Genomic DNA, 26,477 nt, shown 5'->3' with positions numbered 1-26,477 from the left:
TGTTGACAATCTGAAGCTTTAAATAGCTGACTTAGTTTAAGATATCTTGCAGATTTTTTTTTTTTGTTTGTGTCTCTGTTGTATGACTGGTAGGAATTTGGCAGGTAAACGAAAGGTTGGTGGTTTAAGACCATCAGGAACGAGGCCTTTGCTGTTTTCTCCCCATGATCATTCATTGTCACAAAGTTCCAGGATGACAATTGGAACTTTGGCTACAAGAAAATATTCACCAAACATTGCCAACTCTACTTTTAAGCAATGGATTCCCAAACTAACAGTGTTTTTTTTAATGAATATCCATTTGAAATTTAATGAGAAAACAATCAAACCTACCATGTAACTACGTCTAACCCATTGAAATCTATGAAGTTATTACATTCAAACAAACCCATCAATAATTATCACGTCCTCAGCTCCACAGTGAGTGAGACAGGGAAAAGAAGAAAAGCAGCAATATTCAGGTCCCACACTCTCCACTCACCCGCTGCCAGCAGAAAGCAGCAACTGCAGCTTCAATAAGCGGGTTACTGCCCATCCCTGGGACACAAGATATTCCAACTCAGCCCAAACCTCCCAATACACCGAGCACAGGCTCAGGAAAATGCAGGTAGATTATATGCTGTTTACTAAGCCTCCGAGGAGCATTTACAGAACATCGAGTGAGTGAGTCACAAATAAAAGTCACATCAACTTTCTAAATCTTTTCACTACAAAATTCTTTCATTTTAATGAAAATCCGGCTCTTGTGAATCTGAAAATGAGTACCATGTGATTAGTGTTACCGAGCGACATGTTTTCCATTGTTTGTCGGTCAGATTTGGAGTTTAGTTTGTGTTCGCTATTGAAGCGAATCCCATTTCAAAATAAGGGCACAACGCAGCTAAATATTACATCCAGGAACAAATCCTGAGAAAAATGGATCCCAATGTTTGGAAGGAGGTGCAGCTGAGAAGCGGAAGCTGTGAATGATGATATTGATTATTGAGTGGAAAGCAGTGGGCCCTTGGTCAATCATCATGGCCGAGTGGTTAAATGGATGGTTTCAAAATCCGTTCGGGTTTCCCCAGGCAGAGTCAAGACTTACCGACTGTGGTTCTCATTATTGCTGATTTCAACCAGTTGTCTACAGATCTATCGGATCAATGGAAGGAAAAACATCCAAAAAATCATCTTTAGCTCTGAAGAAGGGTCATACGGACTCGAAACTTTGAATCTGTTTCTCTCTCCACAGATGCTGCCAGACCACTGAGTTTTTCAGCATTTTCTGTTTTTATTTCATATTTTCAGCATCCACAGCATTTTGCTTTTATCCAAAAATTCTCCTGATTTTTGAACTCTAAGGGAATGAAGGGCCATCAGGATCGGGTGGGAAATTGCTGTTGGGGCTGGGGATCCGCCATAATCTCAAAAGGTGACGGCGGAGGCTTGTGGGGCCTTATGATGTATTGTTGCTGCTTTGCTTCTGTTCTATTTCAGTATCAATACCAGACAAGGCGATGGGGAGTAACAGCCTGAGCTTGATAGTGTGGCCGAGCAGTCTAGGTGCTCGATCGTACTTCTACTTTCGGTGGAGGCGTCGGTTTGAAGCTTATAGTTACCAAAATTGCACTTTCAGAACTCCCATTGGTCGAAGAAATGCCAGCCTAAAGTTGGAGCAGGTGTGTGCGGTGTTTTATTTTAACAGGAAGAGCGAGGAGAGACAATAAAAATATAAATTGCTGTGTAGAAAAGGCGGGTTGTCAAAGTCGCTGAATTCCTCTTCCAACGGCCGGCACGGAGACCAGAGGCCGCATGTCTTCCTCCTCTGCTGTCCCCATCTATGCTTGTATACCATAGGGCCAGTCGTCGTCGCCGAGTGGTTAAAGCCATTGAGTCCAAATCCATTGGTCTTTCCCGTTCATTACTCTGCCTGGTTTTAATTGTGTGTCTACAGAGTCTATTATTGGTTAAATGGAATAAAATGCATGAAAACACTCGGGCGTTTTCCTATTTCTGGTCATTCACGAAACTTACAGTTGTAACTGGAAAATAAAGTTATTGGTCATGCTTGCTGTCTGGGTGTTTGTCTCTCCTTAGAAACAATCCCTTGCCCTCTGTCTCGGTGTTTCTGTCTGTGTGTGTTCCTCTGTGTGTGTCAAAGTGGTTCAGTTCCCGAGGGGGTGAACACATTTTTACCATCACAAACTTTATTCACAATAGTTGTGCAGCTTCACGTTAAAATGTTACAGACAAAAATGTCAGGATGAAAGATGCAAGAGGAGTTTGCGATGTTTGGAAGGAGGTGCAGCTAAGAAATGGAAGATGTGAATGATGTTATTGATGATTGAGAGGAATGCATTACAACCTTGGAGCTTTTGTAGGTCGATGACCTTCTTCACTTGGAAATTCAGAACAATCTGAGGCTCCTGGTGGAAAGCAACAGTTGTTTCCATGTATGTTGGTATATGGATGGATTTTTCTATATGCCGGCTAGTTCAGTCGGCAGAGCATGCCAACCTTAATCTTAGGTTCGAGCTTCACTTTTGCTTTTAATCTTGCTGCTTTTAACGCCAACCCAATCCCTGCGGCAGCTGTGAAACGTACAAGGCAGACATTAAACACTGAAAGCAACCGATGCACAAAAAAATCAAATCATTGTCTTGTTGCATCTATTTCTGCTTCTGCCCCTCCATATCCCTCTTCACGCCCAGCTCCCAGGTCAATTAGCTGCTTGATTCAGACACAGTCAGTTCATGGGAATGTAAGACACAATACGATCGGTTTGCAGACCATTGAGTAAAAAGACACCAGGATCTCATCTTCCTGATTCTCCCAGATACTGATTACAGGAATGTGCACAGTGCCGATTATCCACAGTAACACTTTCCTTCCAGTCTTGTGTACGTTGTTCAGCTTTGAAATTGTTCATATTTTCACACTGGATTTCAATGTGAAGAAAGCAGAGTTGTGATAAGCTGTTATTGATCGGCAGGTGTACTGTAGGAAGGCATATGACAGGCTGATGATAACAGTGCTCTTTGGACGTGGTGAGCTCCAGTGAAGGATTGGCACCATTAATGTGTCGCTCAGTTAGTCTCGTGACAAATCTCGGGCTGGAAATGACAAGGAAACTCACTGAATTTGCTCCGTATTTAGGTTTCAAAGGAGCCGATTCCAAGGTAAGAAATTACATCTCGCTGGAGTGGACTATAAAATGGCAGAATTATTGTGAAAGAAGCAGTCGTGGTGTTGGAAAACATAAAACTACAGAAAGTTGCAACATCGGAAGAGGCCATTCGGCCTTGTGTACTGCTTTCAAAGAGTAGTTCTGATTGTTTGGTCGATCAGGAGTAATATCTGTGCCAGTGCAAACAGGAATCAGCAAAATATATCCTTCTCCCACCCATATTTTGCCTGGCACCACCATCTCTATTGTCAGTGCTCTACAACCAGCCCTTCTCTTCTCCTTCTTTCATTTCTTCACTCCGCGACTGTGTTCGTTCTTGACCTGTTCCCAATGTGACATTTTGTGCTCTGAGGCAAAACTCCAACTCCCCTTCCACTGACTCCGGTGCAAATGTTAAATGTTTTCAATAAATAAATTCGCAACACTCGTTTATAACCATTTCACAAGATCAATAAATCTTCATTCCCTGACCAAGAATCCAACACCACCTGAGGCGCTAAAAACACCGAATCCTAACCACTGGACCACCAGAAAAGCTGTCAAGTCTTCTTCCGGTGTGGCTTATCTACGCTGCTTTCACCATTTAAAAAATATTTCAGATCTCTTTTACCTCAAAACTGCATGTTTAGACTCAAGACAAACCAATTCTTCAGCCAACGACAGCTCTGCTTTCTTCACATTGAAATTCAGTGTGAAAATATGAGCAATTTCAAAGCTGAACAACGTAGACAAGACTGGAAGGAGAGTGTGACTGTGCATAATCGGCACTGTGCACATTACTGTGATCAGTATCTGGGAGAATCAGGAAGATGAGATCCTGGTGTCTTTTTACTCTATGGTCTGCAAATCTATGGTATTGTGTCTTCCATTCCCATCAACTGACTGGGTCTGCATCAAGCAGCTAATTGACCTGGGAGCTGGACGGGCAGAGGGAGCTGGAGGGGCAGAAGCAGAAAGATATGCAACATGACAGTGACTTGAATTTTATGAGCATCGGCTGCTTTCAGTGGTTAATGTCTGCCTTGTAAGTTTCACAGCTGCCGCAGGGATTGGGTTGGCGTTAAAAGCAAGGCTTGAACCCGCAACCTTGAGATTAAGAGTCACATACTCTGCCGACTGAGCTAGCAGGCTATACGGGAACAGTAATTCATATCACAACATATATGTAAACAACTGTTGCTTTCCACCTGGAGCCTCAGATTGTTCTGAATTTCAAAGTGTAGAAGGTAATCGACCTACCAAAGCCCCAAGGTTGCAATACATTCCTCTCAATCATCAATAACATCATTCACATCTTCCTCTTCCCAGCTGCATCTCCATCCAAACATTGCAAACTCTCTCTTGCATCTTTCATCCCGACATTTTTGTCTGTAACATTTTAATCTGAAGCTGCACAACTATTGTGAATAAAGATTGTGATGGTAAACATGTGTTCACCCCCTCGGGAACTGGACCACTTTGACACACACAGAGGAACACACACAGACATTTACACCAAGAGTGACGGAGGGCAAGGGATTGTTTCTAAGGAGAGACAAACACCCAGACAGCAAGCATGACCAATAACTTTATTTTCCAGTTCCAACTGTAAGTTTCGTGAATGACCAGAAATAGGAAAATGCCCGAGTGTTTGCATGGATTTTATTCCATTTAACCAATAATTAACGCTGTAGACATAGTTAAAACCAGGCATAGTAAAAAAAACGGGAATGACCAATGTATTTGGACTCAGTGGCTTTAACCACTCTGCGATGACGACTGGCCCTATAGTATACAAGCATAGATGGGGACAGCAGAGGAGGAGGACATGCGGCCTCTGGTGTCCGTGCCAGCCGATGGAAGAGGAATTCAGCGACTTTGCCAACTCGCCTTTTCTGCACAGCAATTTATATTTTTATCGTCTCTCCTCGCTCTTCCTGTTAAAATAAAACACCGCACACACCTGCTCCAACTTTAGGCTGGCACTTCTTCGACCAATGGGAGTTCCGAAAGTGCAAGTTTGGTAACTGTAAGCTTCAAACCGACGCCTCCACAGAAAGTAGAAGCACGATCCAGCACCTTAGACTGCTCGACCACACTATCAAGCTCAGGCTGTTACTCCCCATCGCCTTGGCTGGTATTGATACTGAAATAGAACAGAAGCAAAGCTGCAACAATACTTCATAAGGCCCCACAAGCCTCCCCCGTCACTTAATAAGATCATGGCGGATCCCCAGTCCCAACACCAATTTCCCACCCGATCCCGATGGCCCTGCATTCCCTTAGAGTCAAAAAATCACGAGAAATTGTGGACAAAAGAAAAATGCTGTGGATGCTGGAAATATGAAGTAAAAACAGAAAATGCTGGAAAACTCAACAGGTCTGGCAGCAGCTGTTGGAGAGAGAAACAGATTCAACGTTTCGAGTCCGTTTGACTCCTCTTCAGAGCTAAAGACGATTTTTAAATGCTTTTCCTCCCATTGACCCGATAGTTAGTTCTGCAGACACCTGGTTGAAATCAGCATAATGATCAGTTGGTAAGATTTGATTCTACCTGGGTAAACCCCAATAGATTTTGAAACCATCCATTTAACCACTCGGCCATGATAATTGACCACTGCTTTCCACTCAATAATCAATAGCATTATTCACAGCTTCCGCTTCTTAGCTGCACCTCCTTCCAAACACTGGGGTCCATTTTCCTCAGGATTTGTTTCTGGATTTAATATTTACCTGCTTTGTGCCCTCATTTTGAAATGGAGTTCGCTTCAATATCCAACACAATTTGAATTGCTAACACGATGGACAAATAATGGAAAGCAAGTGACACGGTAACACTAATCCCATGGTGCTCACTTTCAGATTCACAATGGTCCGCTTTTCAATAAAATGAAAGCATTTTTATTGAAAAGATATACAAAGTTGGTGTGACTTTTATTTGTGACTCACTCACTCGGGTATTCTGTAAATGCTGCTCGGAGGTTTAGTGATCGGGATATAATCCACCTGAGTTTTCCTGAGCCTGTGCTCGGTGTATTGGGAGGTTTGGCCCGCGTTGGAGTATCTTGTGTCCCAGGGATGGGCAGTAACCCGCTGATTGAAGCTGCAGTCGCCGCTTTCTGCTGGCAGCGGGTGATTGGAGACTGCGGGGCAGGAATATAGCTGCTTTTCTTCTTTTCCCTGCCTCACTCACTGTGGAGCTGAGGACGAGGGAATTATTGATGGGTTTGTTCAAATCCAATAACTTCATAGATTTCAAATGGGTTACACGTAGGTACATGGTAGGTTTGATTGTTTTCTCATTATATCTGAAATGAATATTCATGAAAAAAACACTGTCAGTTTGGGAATCCATTGCATAAAAGTAGAGTTGGCAATGTTTGGCGAATATTTTCTTGCAGCCAAAATGCCAGTTGTTATCCTGGAACTGTGTGACAATGAATGATGATGGGAGAAAACAGCAAAGGCTTCGTCCCAGATGGTCTTAAAGCACTAACCTTTCGGCTACCTTCCAAATTCCTACCAATCATACAATAGAGGCTCACACAATCAAAACCTGCAAGCTATCTTAAACTGACTCAGCGAGTTAAAGCTTCAGATTGTCAATACTGGAATGACAGTTGTTTTCTATCAATTTCACTCTTCGAAAAGAGCAGGTAGGACATTGATTATGGAAACATGGAACCAGTCTGATCTCACCCACTGCAGACACATCCATGTCACCAGGAACCACCTGTCATACAATAGATTCTCACTTCGAGCCTTTTGGTGTCTTGTCTGATATTGTACCAAAGCCCATTTTAGGTTTCAATTCCTGACCTGCCAGACCTGTGCACTGATGGAGTGCAGTTCTGATGAAATGTTACAGACCTGAAATAAAAGCTATGTTTTTCTCTCCAGAGGCGCGACCAGACCTGCTGAGAATTCCAGCATTTTCTGTTTTTTCTATTTCAGAAAGCCAGCATCTGCAGCATTTTGATTTTCTTTAACTAATTATTCCACAAAGAATGTGGAAGCCATAAGGCTTGAGATCGATGTTTCAGCTGAAAATGTGTAAGTAAACTCACGTGCACAAGCTGAAAATGCAAATGGTTCATTCCATTGTCCCAATTACTGACTCATTAACACAGTCACACCAGTACAAGACCATCCAGATACTTCATATGTGTGAAGCGATTTATTCAGTTTGCAAAGCAGTAAACACACCAACTTTAAAATTCAAAGGATTAAATCCTCTGACAGAGCATTCCTGTTGGCAGGGTTTAAATGTTCCATGTCTGGTGAAAATTAATCCATCTGCTAAGCCTGCATCGAGTTCAGATCTAACTGCAGGGTATTTGTTCAGCTGTTCATAACACCCAGGGGAGAATTATGTGGAGTCCAGAGCATTTTACTTGCTGTATCAATTCATTCGAAGACTTTATACCTTGTCTCGATGGCACCCATCGTATTCTAATTACTGGACTTCAGTTTCATTCTACAATGTTAACCTTCAATGGCGGAGCGGTCACCCAGCATTCACCGCGGTACAGAATGTGCTCTATCCTCATTACAGCAGCTCCCCACACATGCGCATTACGGTGTGTGATTGGAGCATGCGCACTATTGTCTCTTTCACGAGCATGCGCAGTGCTGGTCTGTGACTGCAGCTGCTCAGAACGGGGGAGAGAATGTCGAGCGGAGCAAACTAACAGAGTTAGTGGGTGTGTGAGGAGGAATGGAGCCAGCGGAGTGGGCACGGAGGCTTCATAAAGACACAGTGCAGGCCGCAGACCACAAACAACAAGGTACCGGTCTTGCGTTTGTAGAGAACGGGCCGAAAAAGTCTGGATTTCTCCCTTCGCCAGGCCCGGGGTAACGGCCGCCATCTTTTTAGGGGGCAATGTGCAGCAGGGCGCATGCGCGGTCATCCTGGTCCAGGTAGCAGGAGGAGAGAATGTTGTGAATTTCTACCCTGGACTGACAGGGATGGATTTTGGAAATTCCTTTTACAGGGGGTTAGAAGGGGAGGATTTACACGCAGCAAACTCAAACCAAGAGAAACGTTTGTCTCTTCTCAATTTCTATCCTGCACTGACAATGATGGATTTTGTAATCTCCAATTACAGGATACTAGAAGATGAGATTTTGCAGGTGGGAAATTCAAACCAAACATCACACGAGAGTCAGCAAGAATCACTCGATTCATCAGGACCTGGATATTATCGGTCTCTGAGTGTAAGCATTGAGTTTCAGGTCATTACCGCTCACTGTGTAAAGTTTCTTCCTTATATCCCTCTAGTAGATCTTCCCAAACTCTTTAAACTGTCTCCCATAACCATTTTACGATCAGTTAATGGAAATAGTTTTTCTTTAACTACCTCATCTAAACTTCAGGACCTTCACATCCTTCATAATGTGTAGTGATGACTGGTTTGTACAAACCCAGATGTTCTGTGTTTATGACATCATCACACATCGACAATTACACTGTGACATCATCACACATCGACAATTACACTGTGACATCACCCCGCTCCCCGGGTATTTCCTCAACTGGGAGATTTTTCTCTGACTCCAGTGCTTCTGATAGCTTTCCAGCTGCAGGCTCCAGCAGGAGATTTTAAATTGAAAACTGTTAAATTGTTTCAGAGCTGAGTATTTTCACCTTTCAGCTACAGCTTTTAGTTCTATGCTTTGTATATGTGAGAGGTTCCATGGCTCTGGGGCTGGTGTGACTCCCTCACTGTGGACCTGAATCCATGTCCATCCATTGCTCTGTTTCACCTCTGCCCTCCCTGATCACCTCTCTACCATTGCCTGACATCCTCTGTCTCTAATACTGTGTGTAGTGTTTGTTTAGGATGTATGTTTAGGATTTTACTGTAACTTCTGCCCACTGTGTCTAAATGAGGTTTCCACTGCTGCCCATCCCCAGACCATGCGCTGCTGTCTTACCAGCTTTATCTTCCCACAGTATCTTTCACAGTCAGGAATTGTTTTTCCTGCGCTATCGTCCATTTCTCTTCCACTTCTGAACTTACATTGAGCATCAAATTCTGCACCATTTTTATCCCCTGTAATTCATTCTGTGAACCCTGAAATGTTAACTCTGTTTCACTGTCCACAGATAACAGAGCCTATTGTGACCCCCAGTTGCTTGTGGAGAAGATGATGTTTGACCTTCTTGAACTGCTGCAGTCCGAGTGGTGAAGGTGCTCACACAATGTTGTTAGGTAAGGAGTTACAGGTTATTCACCCAGTGATGATGAAGGAACAGTGATATATGTCCAAATCGACAACAACAATTTGTGTTTATATTGCACATTTATTGTTATTCAGTTTTCCAAGGCATTTCACAGAAATGTTACAAAACAAGGTTTGACACTGAGCCACACAAGGAGGTATTCATGCAGGTGACCAATAGTTTGGTCAAATAGGTTGGTTTGAAGGAGCATCCTAAAGGATGCTATGATGTAGAGAGGTGGAGAGGTTTAGGGAGGGAATTCCAGAGCTTAGGCCTTGGAAACTGATGGAGTGACAATCAGTGATGGAGTGATTATAATCAGGAATTCCCAGGAAGTCGGAATTCGAGGAGCGCAGATATCTCGGGGGGGATTGTGAGGCTGGAGGAGGTTACAGAGATAGGAATGAGCACAACCATGGAGGAAAACAAGGATGAGAATGTGAAAATATGGGTGCTTCTTAAATGGGTGCCTTCAAATCATTTCTATAGTTTGTGAACGGCTGTGGGCCAAGCATTGATCCTTGGGGTATCCCACAAGTAACAGCCTGTCATCCTGAGAATGAGACGTTTATTCCGACTCTCTGTTTCCTGTCTGCTCACCAATTCTCAATCCATAGTAGTATATTACCCCAATCCCATGTGCTTGGATTTTGTTCACTGCATCTTGTGCTTTGTTCACTAACCATCTCTCTCTGTCTCTCCCACTCCCCTCTCTCTTTTTCTGTCTCTCTCTTTGTCACAAAGAATTCTCCAGCCCAGCGAGTTGTGGATGCTCCATCATTGAATATATTTCCGGCTGAGATGGAGAGATTTTTGGTCTCTCAGGGAGTCGAGGGATATGGGGAGTGGGTGCGAAACTGGAGTTGAAGCCCAAGATCAGCCACGATCGTATTGAATGGTGGAGCAGGCTCGACGGGGAGTTAGGACTTTTCTTGTTCCTATTTCTTATGTTCTTATAGAGGCCAGAGTCTTGTGTAGGCCCAGACTGGGTGGCAGGTTCCCTTCCCTGAAGGACATGAATGAACCAGTTGGGTTTTTATGACAATCCAGCAGTTTTCATGGTCACTTTTTCCTAGTGCCGGCCCCACAAATTCCCAGATTCATTCAGTTCAATTTCACAACCTGCCTTTGTGTTTTTGTGGGTTCTCTCTCACTCCCTTTTTTCTGTTTTAAATCAATTCCACAGGGGATTAGAAGGGGAGGATTTTCATTCAGGAAACTGAAACCAAACATCACATCAGGATCTGACAGAGTCGCCCAATTTATCAAAACCTGAATATCATCGGATTTTGAACATGGAGGGAAAAAGCACCGTTCACAGTGGGGAGAAACCGTACACGTGTTCTGTGTGTGGACGAGGCTTCAGCCGATCATCTGGCCTGTCGAGGCACAAGCACAGTCACAGCGGGGAGAGTCCATGGAAATGTGGGGATTGTGGGAAGGGATTCAGATTCCCGTCTGAGCTGGAAACTCATCGGCGCAGTCACATTGGGGAGAGACCGTTCACCTGCTCCGAGTGTGGGAAGGGATTCACTCATTCATCCAAACTCCTGAAACACCAGCGAGTTCACACTGGGGAGAGACCTTTTAAATGCCCAGACTGTGGGAAGTGCTATAAAAGCTCCTGGGATCTGATGTCCCATCAGCGTGTTCACACTGATGAGAGGCCATTCAGCTGCTCTCAGTGTGGGACTGGCTTTAGGTGGTCATCTCAACTCACTGCACACCAGCGCACTCACACTGGGGAGAGGCCGTTCACCTGCCCTCAGTGTGGGGTAAGATTCAATGATTCCTCCACCCTGCTGACATACCAGCAAGTTCATGAGTAACGACAGTGATTGGATTTTGCTGTTAATCACATCCAGGACTGAACCGTGTGCATTGGGATGTGATTCTGCTGATGTTAATAAACTCCAGAACAGTTATAGGCCTTAATATTCTGGCTAAACGTCAAATAAATCAGCTTTGACCGGCTTCAGCCCATCATCTGGCCTGTCGAGACACAAGTGCAGTCACTCTGGGGAGAAACTGTTGAAATATAGGGAGTGTGCAAAAGGATTCAATTACCCATCCCAGCTGGAAATTCATCGACACAGACACACTGGGGTGAGACTATTCACCTGCTCTGAGTTTGGGAAGGGATTCACTCATTCATCTCTCCTGCTGAGACACCAGAGAGTTCACACTGGGGAGAGACCGTTCACCTGCATCCAGTGTGGAAAGTGCTCTAAACTTTCTGGGGAAATTATGTCCCACCAAGATTCCAACACTGAAGAGAGACCTTTTAAATGTCCAGGCTGCGGGAAGTGTTATAAATGTTCAGAGAACTGAGGAACCATCAACGCGTTCACACTAGGAGAGACCGTTCAATTGCTCTGAGTGTGAGAAGGGATTCACTCATCATCCCACCTGCTGAGACACCAGCAAGTTCACTCTGGGCAGAGACCGTTCACCTGCTCCGTGTGTGGAAAAGGATTCACTACCTCATCCCACCCACCGAGACTCCAGCGATTCACAAGTAACTACAGTGATTGGGTTTTGCTGTTAATCACATCCAGGACTGAACCATATTCATTGGGGTCTGTTTCTGCTGATGTTAATAAACTCCAGCCCAGTTATAGGGGTTAATATGCTGGATAAAAGTTAAAAACATCAGTTTTACATGAAATATACTGTGTGTCAAATCTTTTTGATATCTCTTTGACAAGTAAGTTCCTTTTGAAGGTCTCTCCCTCAACCCTGTCTCCTCTATCCTCACCAACAACAAGTGTGAGGAACCCATGGAGTTTCTTTGTCACTAAGATTGAGACAATCCGATCAGCTGCCTCTGCTACTTCCCTCCCTTCCACTAACCCACCGGGACAAACTGTCTGTAAAGATCCCCCTTGTCTGAGCCCTGAACCCACATCTTTCTCCAGTTTCTCTCCCATCTCCCTCATGCCCTCTCAATGCTCATCTTGTTGATGAGGCCCAACTTCTGCTCCATTGACCCTATTCCCACTAAACTGCGGATCAGCCAACTTCTCCATGTAGCTGATATTGTTAATGGTTCTCTCTCTTTTGGTACTGACCCTCTCACCTTTAAATCCATCACCATCAACCATCCTGATAAAAACAATTTTGACTCCACTGTCTTTGCAAACTACCGCCCCATCTCCAACCTCCCCTTCCTCTCCAAAGTCCTTGTACTTGGTGTCCCCCAAGGATCTATCCTTGGCCCCTCCTATTTCTCATCTACATATTGTCACTTGGTGACATCATCCAAAAGCACCACATCAGTTTTCAGATATGTACTAACAACACCCAGTTGCATGTATAATCAGTGTCCTTTTATATTAATAATCAGGATCTAATGACACGAATAATCAGTGTCTGATTACATTCATAGTCAGTGTCCTATTACATTATTAATCAGTGACCTATTACATAAAGAATCAGCATCATATTACATTAATAATCAGTGTCTTATGACATTAATAATCAGAGTCCTTTTACATTAATAATCAGCATCTAATTACATTAATAACATGATTCCAACTGCATTAACAATTAGGCTGCCTATTGCAGCAATAATCAGGATGCGAATACATTAATAATCAGAATTATTTCAATGAACTATCAGATTCCTATTGAATCAATAATCAGGGTCCAATTACATTATAGTCATTTGCTAATTGTTTCAATAATCATGATCCGATAAGAATAATAATTAGGATGCTAGTATATTGATAATCAGAGTCCAAACACAATAATCTGTTAATAATCAGCCCCACCCCCCACACCCACCTCCTGCTCAACAATTCTCACACCCCTCAACAAATTTCAATCTGGGGTCACATGAAGCTGAGTCATTAAAATGGAGTCACACTGAGAAAAATTTTGGGAAGCAATGATTTAATCCAATCCCCTTCTCGACTTGAAATGCACAGGTCTCATTACTTATCTCATCATTCAATGTCATACCTCCCTGTTCTATCTCCCTGACAGAAGTTATTATTATTCGTGTTGATCAGGTCTCGTTGTGGGTTCTTGTTCTCAGTGCTGGTGTCTGTTTCACTTCATTCTTCATCCTGAAACTGTCATAGATTCTGCCATGAACCTGTACAGTACACGGCCTGTTGTCTTGAAAGGAGTGGATGATATTGAGCAGCTTTGGTGGACAGTCAAGTTTTTCTAATGTCTTCTACAGTCCTGCCCTGCTGACGGAGTTGAATTCTTTAGTGAGATCTAGTAAAGTAAGGTAAAGAGGTTTATCCTGTTCCCTACACTTCTCTTGTAGCTGGCGTATGGAGAAGATCATGTCCACTGTAGATCTGCCAGCACAGAAACTGCACTGTGCTTCTGGATACACTCGGTATGCAAGTAGATGGAGTCTTTCAAGCCTGACCTGACCCTAGTGAAGGTCATCCCTGTGATGCTGAGGAGTGAGATGTCTCTGTAGCTGTGGCAATCTCCTCTGTCACCTTTCTTTTTGTACATTGTGATCATTCTTGCATTACTCATGTCCTATGGAATGGATCCTACCTCCCAACAGAGAAGGAGGAGGTCATGAAGGTGCGACAGTAATAATAGTCAGACCATCAACCTGGACATGATTAACAGCAGAATCCAACACCTGCAGTCACTTGTAAATTCGCTTTCTGAGCAAATATCATGACTGAGTGAATCCCTTCCCACACCCAGAGTATGTGATCAGACTTTTCCCAGTGTGAACGCCATGGTGTGCACTGAGGACAGAAGAAGGCTGGAACCTCTTTCCACTGGAAGTGCAGCTGAATGGCTTCCCCTCAATGTGACCTCGCTGCTGTCTCAGCAGACGGGATGACTGAGTGAATCTCTTCCCACACATGGAGCAGGTGAATGGCCTCTCCCCGGTGTGAACACGTTTGTGTGCACTGAGATTAAATGGAGATGTGAACCTCTTTCCACAGGAAGTGCAGCTGAATGGTCGGTCCTCAGAGTGAATTTGCTGGTGTAACATGAGTCTGACTGACCGAGTGAATCCCTTCCCACACACAGAGCAGGTGAATGGCCTCTCTTCAGTGTGAATTCGCTGATGTAAAATGAGGCTGCCTGACTGGGTGAATCCCTTCCCACACACCGAACAGGTGAATGGCCTCTCTTCAGTGTGAATTCGCTGGTGTGTCAGCAGATTGGATGACCGAGTGAATCTCTTCCCACACACAGAGCAGGTAAATGGTCTCTCCTCAGTGTGAATTCGCTGGTGTATCATGAGGCTGGATGACTGAGTGAATCCCTTCCCACACATGGAACAGGTGAATGGCTTCTCCCCTGTGTGAATGCGTTGATGGTTTCTCAACAGGGATGGATAATTGAATCCCTTCCAAAGTCCCCACATTTCCACAGTCTCTTCATGGCGCCAGTCTCCTTTAGTTTCTCCAGTTTGGACAATCAATTAAAGCCTTGTCCACACACAAAAAAAACCCAGGTACGGTTTCTCCCTGCTGTTAATGATGTGATGTTTCTTCAGGCTGTGTAACTGGTTAAAACGTTTTCCACAGTCAATTCAATCCAATGTGCGTATGTGTCTTGTTGCCTTTCCAGTCACACTGATGTTTGAAATATTTTCCCTCCGACAGAATAGACAAACAGTTCTCGTTACACATTCAAAGACTGATTCAGGTCCTGATGAATTGAGTGTTTCTGTCAGATGTGGATGTCATGTTTGGCTTGAGTTTCCTGTCTGTAAATCCTCCCCTTCAAATTACCCTGTAAAATGTGTTTACAAAAGTCATCACAGGCTATAAATTCTGAAAAAACAATTCTAATTTTCATCCAACATTTCTCCTCCTTTGCTCCCCCAAAGCTGTCCCTCACACTGTTGCTTCTCCTGTGCTGAAATCCAAACACATCACACCATCGCAACCATTTATTTTCTCCACTCCGAGATTGTTCCCTCCCTCTACTGTAGCTGGGTTCAGTTCTCCAGCCCCTGTGTGAAGAGTGAGAATAAAATCAAATAATCAATCATTTCTCTGATGAAGAGTCACACGGACTCAAAACAATAACTTTGTCTTTCTCTCCACAGAAGCTGTCAGACCTGTTGAGTTTTTCCAGCATTTTTGTTTTTGTGTCAGGTTTCCAGCATCCGCAGTATTTTGATTGAATCAATCATTTCTCCCCTGGTCACTGGGACCGTGAAGCCCCGCCCACTCTCTGTTGCGTCACCAAGACAACCGCGCATGCTCCCTGATCCCCGCTGGAACAAGATGGCGGCCGCTAACCTGGGCCTGCTCCCGGGTAAAAGCCTTGGAGCTGCAGGATTTTATTGGGGTTTGTGGGTGCGAATGAACCCTCCGCCCCCCCGCCGGTTCCTCTGGAACAAATCGCGGGCCTGGAAGGATTGACCTGAGTTGACCAATCAAGTTTCAGGTTTTTCAAGATCATTCATTGCCCTTTTTCCATGTTGCTGTTAATTAAAGATACCGAGATTGATCCCCTCACTCTGCATCCATTTGTGATATTTAGATGAAAAAACCCTCACCCTTCTGCACATTCATTGTTTAAAAGGGCAGCTGTTCTGTTAGTTGTGAAGCACACTGTGTACTGTGGGGTGATGTATGTTGGCTGAAGCCTTTAAAATTCTCATTCTTCTGTTCAATTCCCTCCATTACCTCGCCCACCCCTATCTCTGTGAACTTCTGCTAGTCTCCAACCCTCTTAAAAAGGAAAGACTGTTTCCAGTGCCAGAGGGATTGGTAAGGAGGCAGCTCAAGCTTGAGGTAATTGACAAAATAAGAAGATATGACATGAGATATATCATTCTGCACTGATTTCTTATGGTCTGCAATGCAACACCTGAAACGGTGGTGTAAGCAAATTTCAAAACTGATAAATTCTTCAATTGGAAAATGTTGCACAACTAGGAGGAAAGGGCAGGAAAGTGGAGCCAGCACAGACATGATGGGCTGGATGGCCTCCTTAAGAACTGTATCAATCTCTGATTTTAAAAACTCATTGTTCCTCTAATTCTGGTTTCTTACTCACCAAAATCCTGCTCACTGATGTTCAGTTTGGGATCCAGCAGGGCCACACAGCTCCAGATTTCATTACACCCTGCTGCACATTCATTGTTTAAAAGGGCAGCTGTTCTGTTTGTGGTACTGTCGGGTGATGTTTGTTGGCTGAAGCCTTTTAAAATCTCATTCTTCTCTTCAATTCTCTCTGTAGGGGTTTGTTCTGTTGTTAATTACACCCAGGATAGAAGTATGGTAGAGGCCGATGCAATTTATTGTATCAATTGATTGTATAATTTTATATCTTGGCCTTAAAACTGCAATTACCATCGGATCAGAAAATTTTATTTGATATGCAATTACGTCCTCCCACCCAGCATTCAACGCGGTACAGAATGTGCCCTATCCAGAGCGCCAGAGTCTTACGCATGCGGAGTGCGGAGTCTGATTCGCACCTGCGCATTGCGGGCTATTACCTCAGCATGCGCAGTGCTGTCCTGTGACTGGAGCCGCAGAGTAGGTGAGAAAATGGCGACTGGAGCAAAATAACAGAGTTAGTGGGTGTGCGGGAGGAATGGAGCCAGCGGAGTGGGCAGGGAGGTTTTATAAACACTTGGTGCAGGCCGCAGAGCCTTAATAAGAAACTACAGGCCCCGCGTTTGCAGCGAACAGACCGGAAATGGCTGGGTCTCTCCCTCTGCTCGGCCCGGGGGAGCGGCTGTGCAGCAGGGCGCATGCGCGGTCATCCCGGTCCAGGTAGCAGGAGGAGACAATGTTGTGAATTTCTATCCTGGACTGACGGATGGATTTTGGAAACTCCTTTTACAGGGGGTTAGAAGGGGAGGATTTACACACAGCAAACTCAAACCAAGAGAAATATTTCTCAATTTCTGTCCTGGACTGACAGTGATTGATTGTTTTGTAATCTTTTCATAGGATATCACGTGGGAAGGATTTGCAGATGGGAAACTCAAACCAAACATCAGATCAAGATCTGACAGACTCACTCGATTCATCAACCTTTGAGAGTAAGTAATGAGTTTCAGGTCATTATCACTCATTGTGTAAAATTTTTGCTCACACCCCTCCTGTAAATCTTGCTTCATAACTTAAATCTGTGTCCCATAACACTTTTATGATCAGATAATGTGAACAGCTTTTCTTTAACTACCTCATGTAAACCAATCATAAACATGTATAACTCTATCAAATTTCCCCTCAATCTACTTTGCTCCAAGGAGAACAACACCAGTTTTTCCAAACTAATCTAAAATCCTTCACCCGTTGAACCACTCTGGTAAGTCTCCTGCGCACCCTCTTAAGGACCCTCACATCCTTCATAATGTGTGGTGATCAGTGGTTTACACAAACCCAGATGTTCTGTGTCCATGTCTGTGATATCATCACACATCGATAATTACACTGTGACATCAGCACACACCGACAATTGCGCGGTGACATCACCCCGCTCCCAGTGTATTTCCTCAACTGGGAGATTTTTCTCTGACTTCAGTGCTTCTGATATCTTTCCAGCTACAGTCTCCGGCAGGAGTTTCCAAAGCTAAAAAGAGTTAAATTGTTTCACAGCTGAGTAGTTTTGACAAGTCATCTACAATTTGGAGCTTTTAGTCCTCTTATCTGTGTGAGGTCAGACAGCTCTGTGGCTGGTGTGACTCCTTTATTGTGGATCTGATTCTGTGTCCATCCATTGCTCTTTTTCACCTCTGCCCTCCCTGATCACCTCTCTGCTGTTGTCTAACTTTCTCTGTCTCTAATAGTGGGTGTATTTTAGCTCTGTTTAGCATTTTAGGGTTACTTCTGCCAACTGCTGCCTTGATCATGTGCTGCTGGCTTACCAATTATAGCTTCCCACCATGTCTTTCATAGTCAGGAGTTGTTTTTCCTGTGCTATAGTCCATCTCACTTCTACCCCTGAGCTTATATTGATGATCAGATTCTGCATCATTTTTATTCCCTGTAGTTCATTCTGCACCCCTGAAATGTTAACTCTGTTTCTCTCTCCACAGATACTTCCTGACTTGCTGAGTATTTCCAGCATTTTCTCTTTTTATTTCAGATTTCTAGCAGCTGCAGTATTTTGCTATTATTTTATTGGCAGGCAAAGTTACTGAGGTGGAAATAGGCGGTCTTAGTGATATGTAGTTAGAAGCTCAGCTTAGGGTGAAATATGACACTAAGGTTGTGAACAGTCTGGCTCAGCCTCAAAGTTGTCAGAGAGATGGATGGCATTGATGGTTAGGGAGTGGAGTTTGTAGCAGGGACTGAAGACAATGGCTTCAATCTTCCCAATATTTAAATGGAGGAAATTTCTGTTCATCCAACACTGGATGTTAAACAAATCAGGATGGTGTGTGACTTGGAGGTGATGGTGTTCACATACATCTACCCAGGTCCTTCTAGGGGATGGAGGCTGAGGGTTTGGGAGATGTTGGTAGAATTGCAGATGCATAAAATCCCTTTCCTTCACCCCCTGCCTCTCCCATCTCCCTCTCTATTTCCCCCAGTAGATGCTGGTGTTTTGTATAGTCCCTGACCAGTTGGCAGGTTCCCTTCCCTGAAGGACATTAGTGAACCAGTTGGGTTTTTATGACAATCCAGCAGTTTTCATGGTCACTTTTTCCTTGTACTGGCCCCAAAAATTACCAGATTCATTCACCTCAATTTCACAACCTGTTTTTGTGATATTGTGGTTTCTCTCTCATTCACTTTTGTCTATTTAAACTATTTCCCCAGGATTTTCAATTGGGAAACCCAATGTTTCATCAGAATCTAACGGTGTCGCACAATTAGTGGTAACCTGAATTTCATCGGATTTTGAACATGGAAGGAAAAAGCACCGTTCACCGTGGGGAGAAACCGTACACGTGTTCTGTGTGTAGACGAGGCTTCAGCCGATCATCTGACCTGTCAAAACATAAATGCAGTTACAGTGGGGAGAAACCATGGAAATGTGGAGACTGTGGGAAAGGATTCAATTATCCATCCAGGCTGGATACTCACCAGCGCACACACACTGGGGAGAGGCCTTTCACTTGTTCTGTATGTATGAAGGGATTTATTGATTCATCCACCCTCCTGAGACACCAGCTCATTCACACTGAAGAGAGGCCGTTCACCTGCTCCGAGTGTGGAAAGGGATTCACTTGGGCATCCAGCCTGCTGAGGCACCAGCGAATTCACTCTGGCGGGATGCCATTTACCTGCTCCAAGTGTGGGAAGGGATTCATTCAGTTATCCAACCTGCTGACACACCAGAGAGTTCACACTGGGGAGAGGCCATTTACCTGCTCCGAGTGTGGGAAGGCATTCACTCAGTTATCCAACCTGCTGACACACCAGCGAGTTCACACTGGTGAGAGGCCATTTACCTGCTCCGAGTGTGGGAAGGGATTCAGTCAGTCATCCACCCTGCTGAAACACCAGAGAGTTCACTCTGGGGAGAGACCGTTCACCTGCTCCGAGTGTGGGAAGAGATTCACTCAGTCATCAAACCTGCTGATACACCAGAGAGTTCACTCTGGAGAGAGGCAGTTCACCTGCTCCGAGTGCGGGAAGCGATTCACTCAGTTATCCAACCTGCTGACACACCTGCGAGTTCACACTGGGGAGAGACCATTCATCTGCTCTGAGTGTGAGAAGGGATTCGTTAATTTATCCGATCTGTTGAGACACCAGCGAATTCACACTGTGGAGAGACAGTTCACCTGCTCCCACTGTGGGAAGGGCTTCACACAGTCATCCCACTTGCTGAGACATCAGCGAATTCATACTGGAGAGAGGCCGTTCATCTGTCCTGTATGTGGGAAGGGATTCATTGTGTCCTCTGACCTCCTGAAGCACCAGCGAATTCACACTGAGGAGAGGCCGTTCAGCTGCTCCAAGTGTGGGAAGGGATTCACCTGGTCATCCCAACTGATGAGACACCAGCGAGTTCACAAATAATGAACAGGATGTTGCTGTTAATCACATCCAGGACTGAACCTTGTTCATTGTAGTCTGTTTCTGCTGATGTTAATAAACTCTAGCCCAGTTATTGGGGCTAATATTCTGGATAAGGACAAATAAAATATATTTGTGTTAAATATAGCATATTGAGTCTTGTTAATATCTCTAACACAAGTTAGTTTCTCTGGAAGGGCTCTCCCTCTCCCCTCTCTCCTCCATCCTCACCTCTAACAACAAGTGTAAGGAGCTCATGCACCTTCTTTGTCACTAAGATTGAGACAATCCGATCAGCTGCCTCTGCTGCTTCCCTCCCTTCCACTAGCCTACTGGGACAAACTGCCTCTATAATGTTCCACCTTGTCCAAGCTGTGAACCCACATCTTTCATTAGCTTCTCTCCCATCCCCCTTCCTGCCCTCTCAGTGCTCATCTTGTCCATGAGACCCACCTCCTGCTCCATCGACCGTATTCCCACTAAACTGCTGATCCCCCAACTTCCCCATGTTCACTGATATTGTTCACAGTTCTCTCTCTTCTGGTACTATCCCTCTCTCCTTCAAATCATCACACTTTCCTCAAAAAACAATTACTTAACTCTTACTGTCCTTGCAAAGTATTGACCCATCTTCAATCCCCAGTTCCTCTCTGAACTCTTGAAAAGTGTTCACACCTCCCAAATCCATCTCCATCTTTCCCAGAACTCCCTGCTTGAATCCATCCAATCAGGTTTCTGCCCCTGCCACTGTACTGAAACAGCTCAGATCAAAGCCACCAATGACATCCTATGTGACAGTGGCAAAGGGAAACTATCCCTTCTCGACCTGCTTTGACAAGGTTGACCACGCCATTCTGCTCCAACACCTCTCCACTGTCGTCCATGGGTGGGGCTGCTCTCTCCTGGTTCCATTCTCTATCTAATCATAGTCAGAGAATCACTTGGATTGTCTTCCCTTCCCACTCCCACAGTTACCTCTGGTGTCCCCAGAGGATCCAGCCTTGGCCTCCATTTATTTCTCAGCAACATTCTCCCCACAGCGACATCATCTGAAAACACAGTGTCAGTTATCACATGGACACTGACAGTGCCCAGCTCTACCTCAGCAACACCTCTCTCGACTTCTCCACTTTTGTTAGATTATCAGAATGTTTGTGGATGTGCAGAAATTTTCTCCAATTAAATTTTGGGAAGATTGAAGCCATTGTTTTCATTCCTGAGCTACCAACTCCATTCTTTATCCTATTTCTATCAGGTCATCTCTCAGCCTTCTCTTTTCCAGAGAAAAGAGCTTCAGGCTATTTAGCCTTTCCTGGCGATTATAACCTATCCGTTCTGTAACATTTGTGAATGAACTTTTATGTCTTTGGCCCTTGCGACGCCTGACAGCAGTTTCGAGTCTGTATGACCCTTCTTCAGAGGGCGTTTCTATTGGACAGAGTGGTTTCTGGGCCGCAGAGAATTGTGGGATTTTGAAAATGGGAGAAGAAAGCACCATTCACAGTGTTCTGCATGTGGATGAGATTTCAGCCGATCATCTGGCATGGTCAAAACATAAATGCAGTCACAACTGAAAGCAGTTGTGCAAATGTTGACAATGGGAAGGGATTCTTTTACCCATCGAAATTGGAAACTCATTGGAGCGTTCACACTGTGGAGAGGCCATTGACTTGCTTAAAGTGTCAGAAGGGATTCACTCCGTTATCCCACCTGCAGACACACCAGCGAGTTCACACTGGGGAGAGGCCATTCATCTGCGCTGTGTGGAAAGAGATTCATTAATTTATACAATCTGATTGCACATCAAAGAGAGCTTTTAAATTTCAAGACTGTGGGAAGTGCTTTACAAGTTCTCAGGAACTGATCCGCCAGCAATGTATTCATTCTGATGAGAGACCGTTCAGATTCCTTCTTTATGGGACTGGATTCAGGCAATCATCCCACCTCTCTCTACACAAGCGCTCTCATACTGGGGAGATGCTGTACACCTGCACCGAGTGTGGGAAGATATGCATTCAGTCATCCCACCTGCCGAGACATCAACGACTTCACAACGAACTACAGTGATTGGATTTTGCTGTTAATAATGTACAAGAATGAACTATACCCATTGGGGTCTGTTTCAGCTGATGTTAATGAACTCCAGCCCAGTTATAAGGTTAATATTCTGGATAAAGCTCAAATAAACCAACATTCTGTCAAATACAGAGGATGTTGAATTTTCAAGAACATCTCTAACACAAGTTAGTTATTTGTCACTAAGATTGAGACAATCTTGAGAATCTTGAGACAATTGAGATCAGCTGCCTCTGCTGCTTCTCTCCCTCCCACGAGTACATCCTTGTCCCCGACATGCTTGCAATTCGCATCCAATCTCCGACCACTCTTCCGTCTCCAAAATCATGCTTACCTCCCAAATCCATGCACAATGGTTCTGGAATTTAGGGGTAAAATGACATTGTGAAAGGATTGTTCACCGGCTGTTCTTACGGACAAGACGGAGTTCAAATGTTCTGTGTATGGGAAGAAAAAATAATTGTTCACACTGCCGACTGAGACTCCAGTGAGTTCACATCTAAATGTAGGTAGTTTTACTGCAGTTATTTACACCTGGGACAGTATTATGGCAGAGTACCCATGCACTTTGTTTGTCATACCAATTGACTGAATAATTTTATATATTGGTCTTGGGCTTCGTTCGTCATCGGATCACAAAACATAATTTTCTATTCAAAAAAACGACCTCTCAATGGCAGCCTGATTACCCAGCCTTCAACAGGGGCCAGAATGTGCCCTATCCTCACAACAGCAGCTTCCCTACACATGCGTATTAGGGTGTGTGCTTGGAGCATGCGCAGTGCGGCCCATTTCATGAGCTTGCGCAATACTGGTCTGTGACGGAAGCTGCTCAGTGCGGGTGAGAGAATGTCGAGTGGAGCAAACTAACAGAGTTAGTGGGTGTGTGAGGAGGAATGGAGCCGGCGGAGTGGGCAGGGAGGCTTCATAAAGACACAGTGCAGGCCTCAGACCCCAAATAACAAGGTACGGGTCTTGTGTTTGCAGAGAACGGGCCGAAAAATTCTGGATTTCTCCCTTCGCCAGGCCCGGGGTAACGGCCGCCATCTTTATAGGGGGCAATGTGCAGCAGGGCGCATGCGCGGTCATCCTGGTCCAGCGAGCAAGAGGAGAGAATGTTGTGCATTTCTATCCTGGACTGACAGGGATGGATTTTGGAAACTCCTTTTACAGGGGGTTAGAAGGGGAACATTTACAGACGGTTGAGATCTGACAGAGTCACTCAATTCATCAGGACCTGGATCATCCTTTTTTAATGCTCTGTACAAACCGTTTCCCAAACCTGCCATACTCAGTCCAGGATAGAAATTCAGGGCCTGGATTCTATCGGCCTCTGACTGTATGCATTGAGTTCCAGGTCATTACCACTCATTGTGCAAACATTTCTTTCTCACATACCTCCTGTACATTTTACCCAAAATCTTAAATCTGCGACCCATAATCCTTTCACGATCTGCTACTGTGAACATCTTTTCTTTACCTAATTTACGTAAACCTTTCATAATTTTGTGCACCTTTTGTTAAATCTTCCCTCCATCTACTTTGCTCCAAGGAGAACAATCCCAGTTTCTCCAATCTAACCTTGCAACTAAAATCCCTCATCCCTCGACCCATTCTGGTAAATCTCCTCTGCCCCCTCTCAAGGATCCTCCCATCCTTCATAATGTGTGGTGATCACTGGTTTGCACAGACCCAGATGTTCTGTGTTCGTGTGTGTGACATCATCACACATCGACAATTACACAGTGACATCATCACACATCGACAATTACACGGTGACATCACCCCGCTCCCCGGGTATTTCCTCAACTGGGAGATTTTTCTCTGACTCCAGTGCTTCTGATATCTTTCTAGCTGCAGGCTCCTGCAGGAGAGTTTAAAGTTGAAAACTGAAATTGTTTCAGAGTTGAGTGTTTTTGACCATTCATCTACATTTTGGAGCTTTTAGTTCTCTCCTCTGTTATTTTTTAGAGGTTCCATCGCTCTGGGGCTAGTGTGGCTCCTTTACTGTGGATCTGAATCCATGTCCATCTTTTGCTCTGTTTCACCTCTGCCCTCCCTGATCACCTCTCTGCCTTTGTCTAACTTCCTCTGTCTCTAATACTGGATGCACTTTAGCTGTGTTTGGCACTTAACTGTTACTTCTGCTGATTGTGTCCAAACAAGGTTTCCACATCTACCCATCCCCTGACCAGCTGTCTTACCAGCTTTGTCTTCCCACAGTATCTTTCACAGTCAGGAATTTTTTTTCCTGTGCTATAGTCCATTTCTCTTCCACTTCTGAGCTTATATTGACCATCAAATTCTGCACCATTTTTATTCCCCCTAAATCATTCTGCACACCCTGAAATGTTAGCTCCACAGATATTGCCTGACCTGCTGAGTATTTCCAGCATTTTCTCTTTTTATTTCAGATTTCCAGCAGCTGCAGTATTTTGCTATTGTTTTATTGCAGGCGTTGCTCGCAGAACCGAGTCTAGAAACACAGACAGACCAATTAAGAGCCGGTTTGTATCAGGGTGGGTGTTGGTTACAGAAGTTGGTCCCTGGCCTCCAGTGTAGGTCCTTTCTCAACCAGTCACTGAATCACTGAATGATTACAATGCAGACGGAGGCCATTCAGCTCATTGTGCCCATGCTGGCTCTCTGCAAGAGCACATTAGCCAGTCCCACTCCCCTGCCCTTTCACTAACCAGACCAGCAAATATTGCCTATCCCCAGTTGCCTGTGGAGAAGATGATGTATGACCTTCTTGAACCGCTGCAGTCCGTGTGTTGAAGGTGCTCCCACAATGCTGTTAGGTAAGGAGTTACAGGTTATTCACCCAGTGGTGATGAAGGAACAGTGCTATATGTCCAAATCAACAACAACAATTTGTGTTTAAATGGTGCCTTTAACTTAATAAAACTTTCCAAGGCATTTCAAAGAACAGCATGCGTTTAAAAAAAAGCATTAGAGATTAGGACTGTACAATCAAAGCTCTCTGCTGTTGACTGAGTTGGCTGATTGATGGACACTGTAACCAGGTCAGTCTGCGTTTCCTCACGGTGAGTCTGCAGTGGTGACCTGAGCCTGAGGAGGAGGAGAGATTAACCCTATGAAGACAGAATAAAACAGCACAACTGCGCTTGCACAACGGCAGCAAACACAGCCTTTAAAATAAGGATGAGAATTTTATAATTTAGGTTCTCCTTAACCCGGAGCGTTTGTAGGTCAGTGAGCTCAGGGGTGATGGGTTAACAAGACTTGGTGCGAGTAAGCACATGGGCAGCAGAGTTTTGGATGACCTCAAGATTACAGGGAGGTTGAATATGGGAGGTTGGCTGGAAGTGTGTTAGGATAGTTCAGTCCAGAGGTAACAGAGGAATGGATGAGAGTTTCAGCAGCAGATGAGCTGAGACTGGGGTGGAGTCGGGCGATGTTACTGAGGTGGAAATACGCGGTCTTGGTGATGAGGTGGATATGTGGTTGGAAGCTCATCTTGGGGTGAAATATTTCACCATGGTTGTGAACAGTCTGGTTCAGTCTCAGACAGTTGTCAGGGAGAGGGATGGAGTCGGTGGCTCGGGAGTGGAGTTTGTAACGGGGGCTGAAGACATTGGCTTCATTCTTCTCAATATTTAAATAGCGGAAATTTCTGTTCATCCAGTACTGGATGTCAGACAAGTCAGGACGGTGTGTGACTTGAAGGGGAAGTTGGAGGTGATGGTGTTCACATACACCGGCTACCCTGGCCCGTCTAGTGGGTGGAGGTTGAGGGCTGGGGAGATTCCTTCAGAGTTCTCCTGCATCTCTCACTTCTCTCTCGCTTTTTCTCCCTCCTCCCCTAGAAGCCCGAATCTTGTGTAGGCCCAGACTGGGTGGCAGGTTCCCTTCCCTGAAGGATATTAGTGAACCAGTTGGGTTTTTAAGACAATCCAGCAGTTTTCATGGTCACTTTTTCCTAGTGCCGACCCCACAAATTCCCAGATTCATTCAGCTCAATTTCACAACCTGCCTTTGTGTTTTTGTGGGTTCTCTCTCACTCCCTTTTTTCTGTTTTAAATCAACTTCACAGGGTAATAGAAGGAGAAGATTTGCTGTTGGGAAACTC

The 26,477-nt window shown here is 44.6% G+C and overlaps 2 protein-coding genes across 2 annotated transcripts in view; one reads left to right on the top strand and one right to left on the bottom strand.

Annotated features, from left to right (window-relative positions):
- The window catches only part of LOC144673147 (uncharacterized), a 51,436-nt gene that overhangs the window by 24,172 nt on the left and 787 nt on the right, over positions 1–26,477 (top strand). Inside the window, exons 5-6 of the mRNA XM_078535134.1 lie at positions 10,777–11,196; positions 19,300–20,306. Coding sequence (XP_078391260.1) covers positions 10,777–11,196; positions 19,300–20,306 — 1,427 coding nt within the window. The remainder of the gene's footprint in view (positions 1–10,776; positions 11,197–19,299; positions 20,307–26,477) is intronic.
- On the bottom strand, positions 14,023–16,441 carry LOC144673142 (uncharacterized). Its single transcript, XM_078535132.1, has 2 exons — positions 16,380–16,441; positions 14,023–15,324 (listed from the first exon to the last, which is right to left on the bottom strand). The coding sequence occupies exon 2, from the start codon at positions 14,728–14,730 to the stop codon at positions 14,023–14,025; it is 708 nt and encodes a 235-aa protein (XP_078391258.1). The 5' UTR covers positions 14,731–15,324; positions 16,380–16,441.

Source organism: Cetorhinus maximus, unplaced genomic scaffold, assembly GCF_964194155.1.
Source record: "Cetorhinus maximus unplaced genomic scaffold, sCetMax3.hap1.1 HAP1_SCAFFOLD_305, whole genome shotgun sequence".
NCBI lineage: Eukaryota > Metazoa > Chordata > Chondrichthyes > Lamniformes > Cetorhinidae > Cetorhinus > Cetorhinus maximus.
This window is presented reverse-complemented; position numbering and strand designations above follow the sequence as displayed.

Bases quoted from the DNA above. Each gene is read 5' to 3' on its own strand.
- LOC144673142 (XM_078535132.1), bottom strand. From the start codon at position 14,730: ATGTGGGGACTTTGGAAGGGATTCAATTATCCATCCCTGTTGAGAAAC.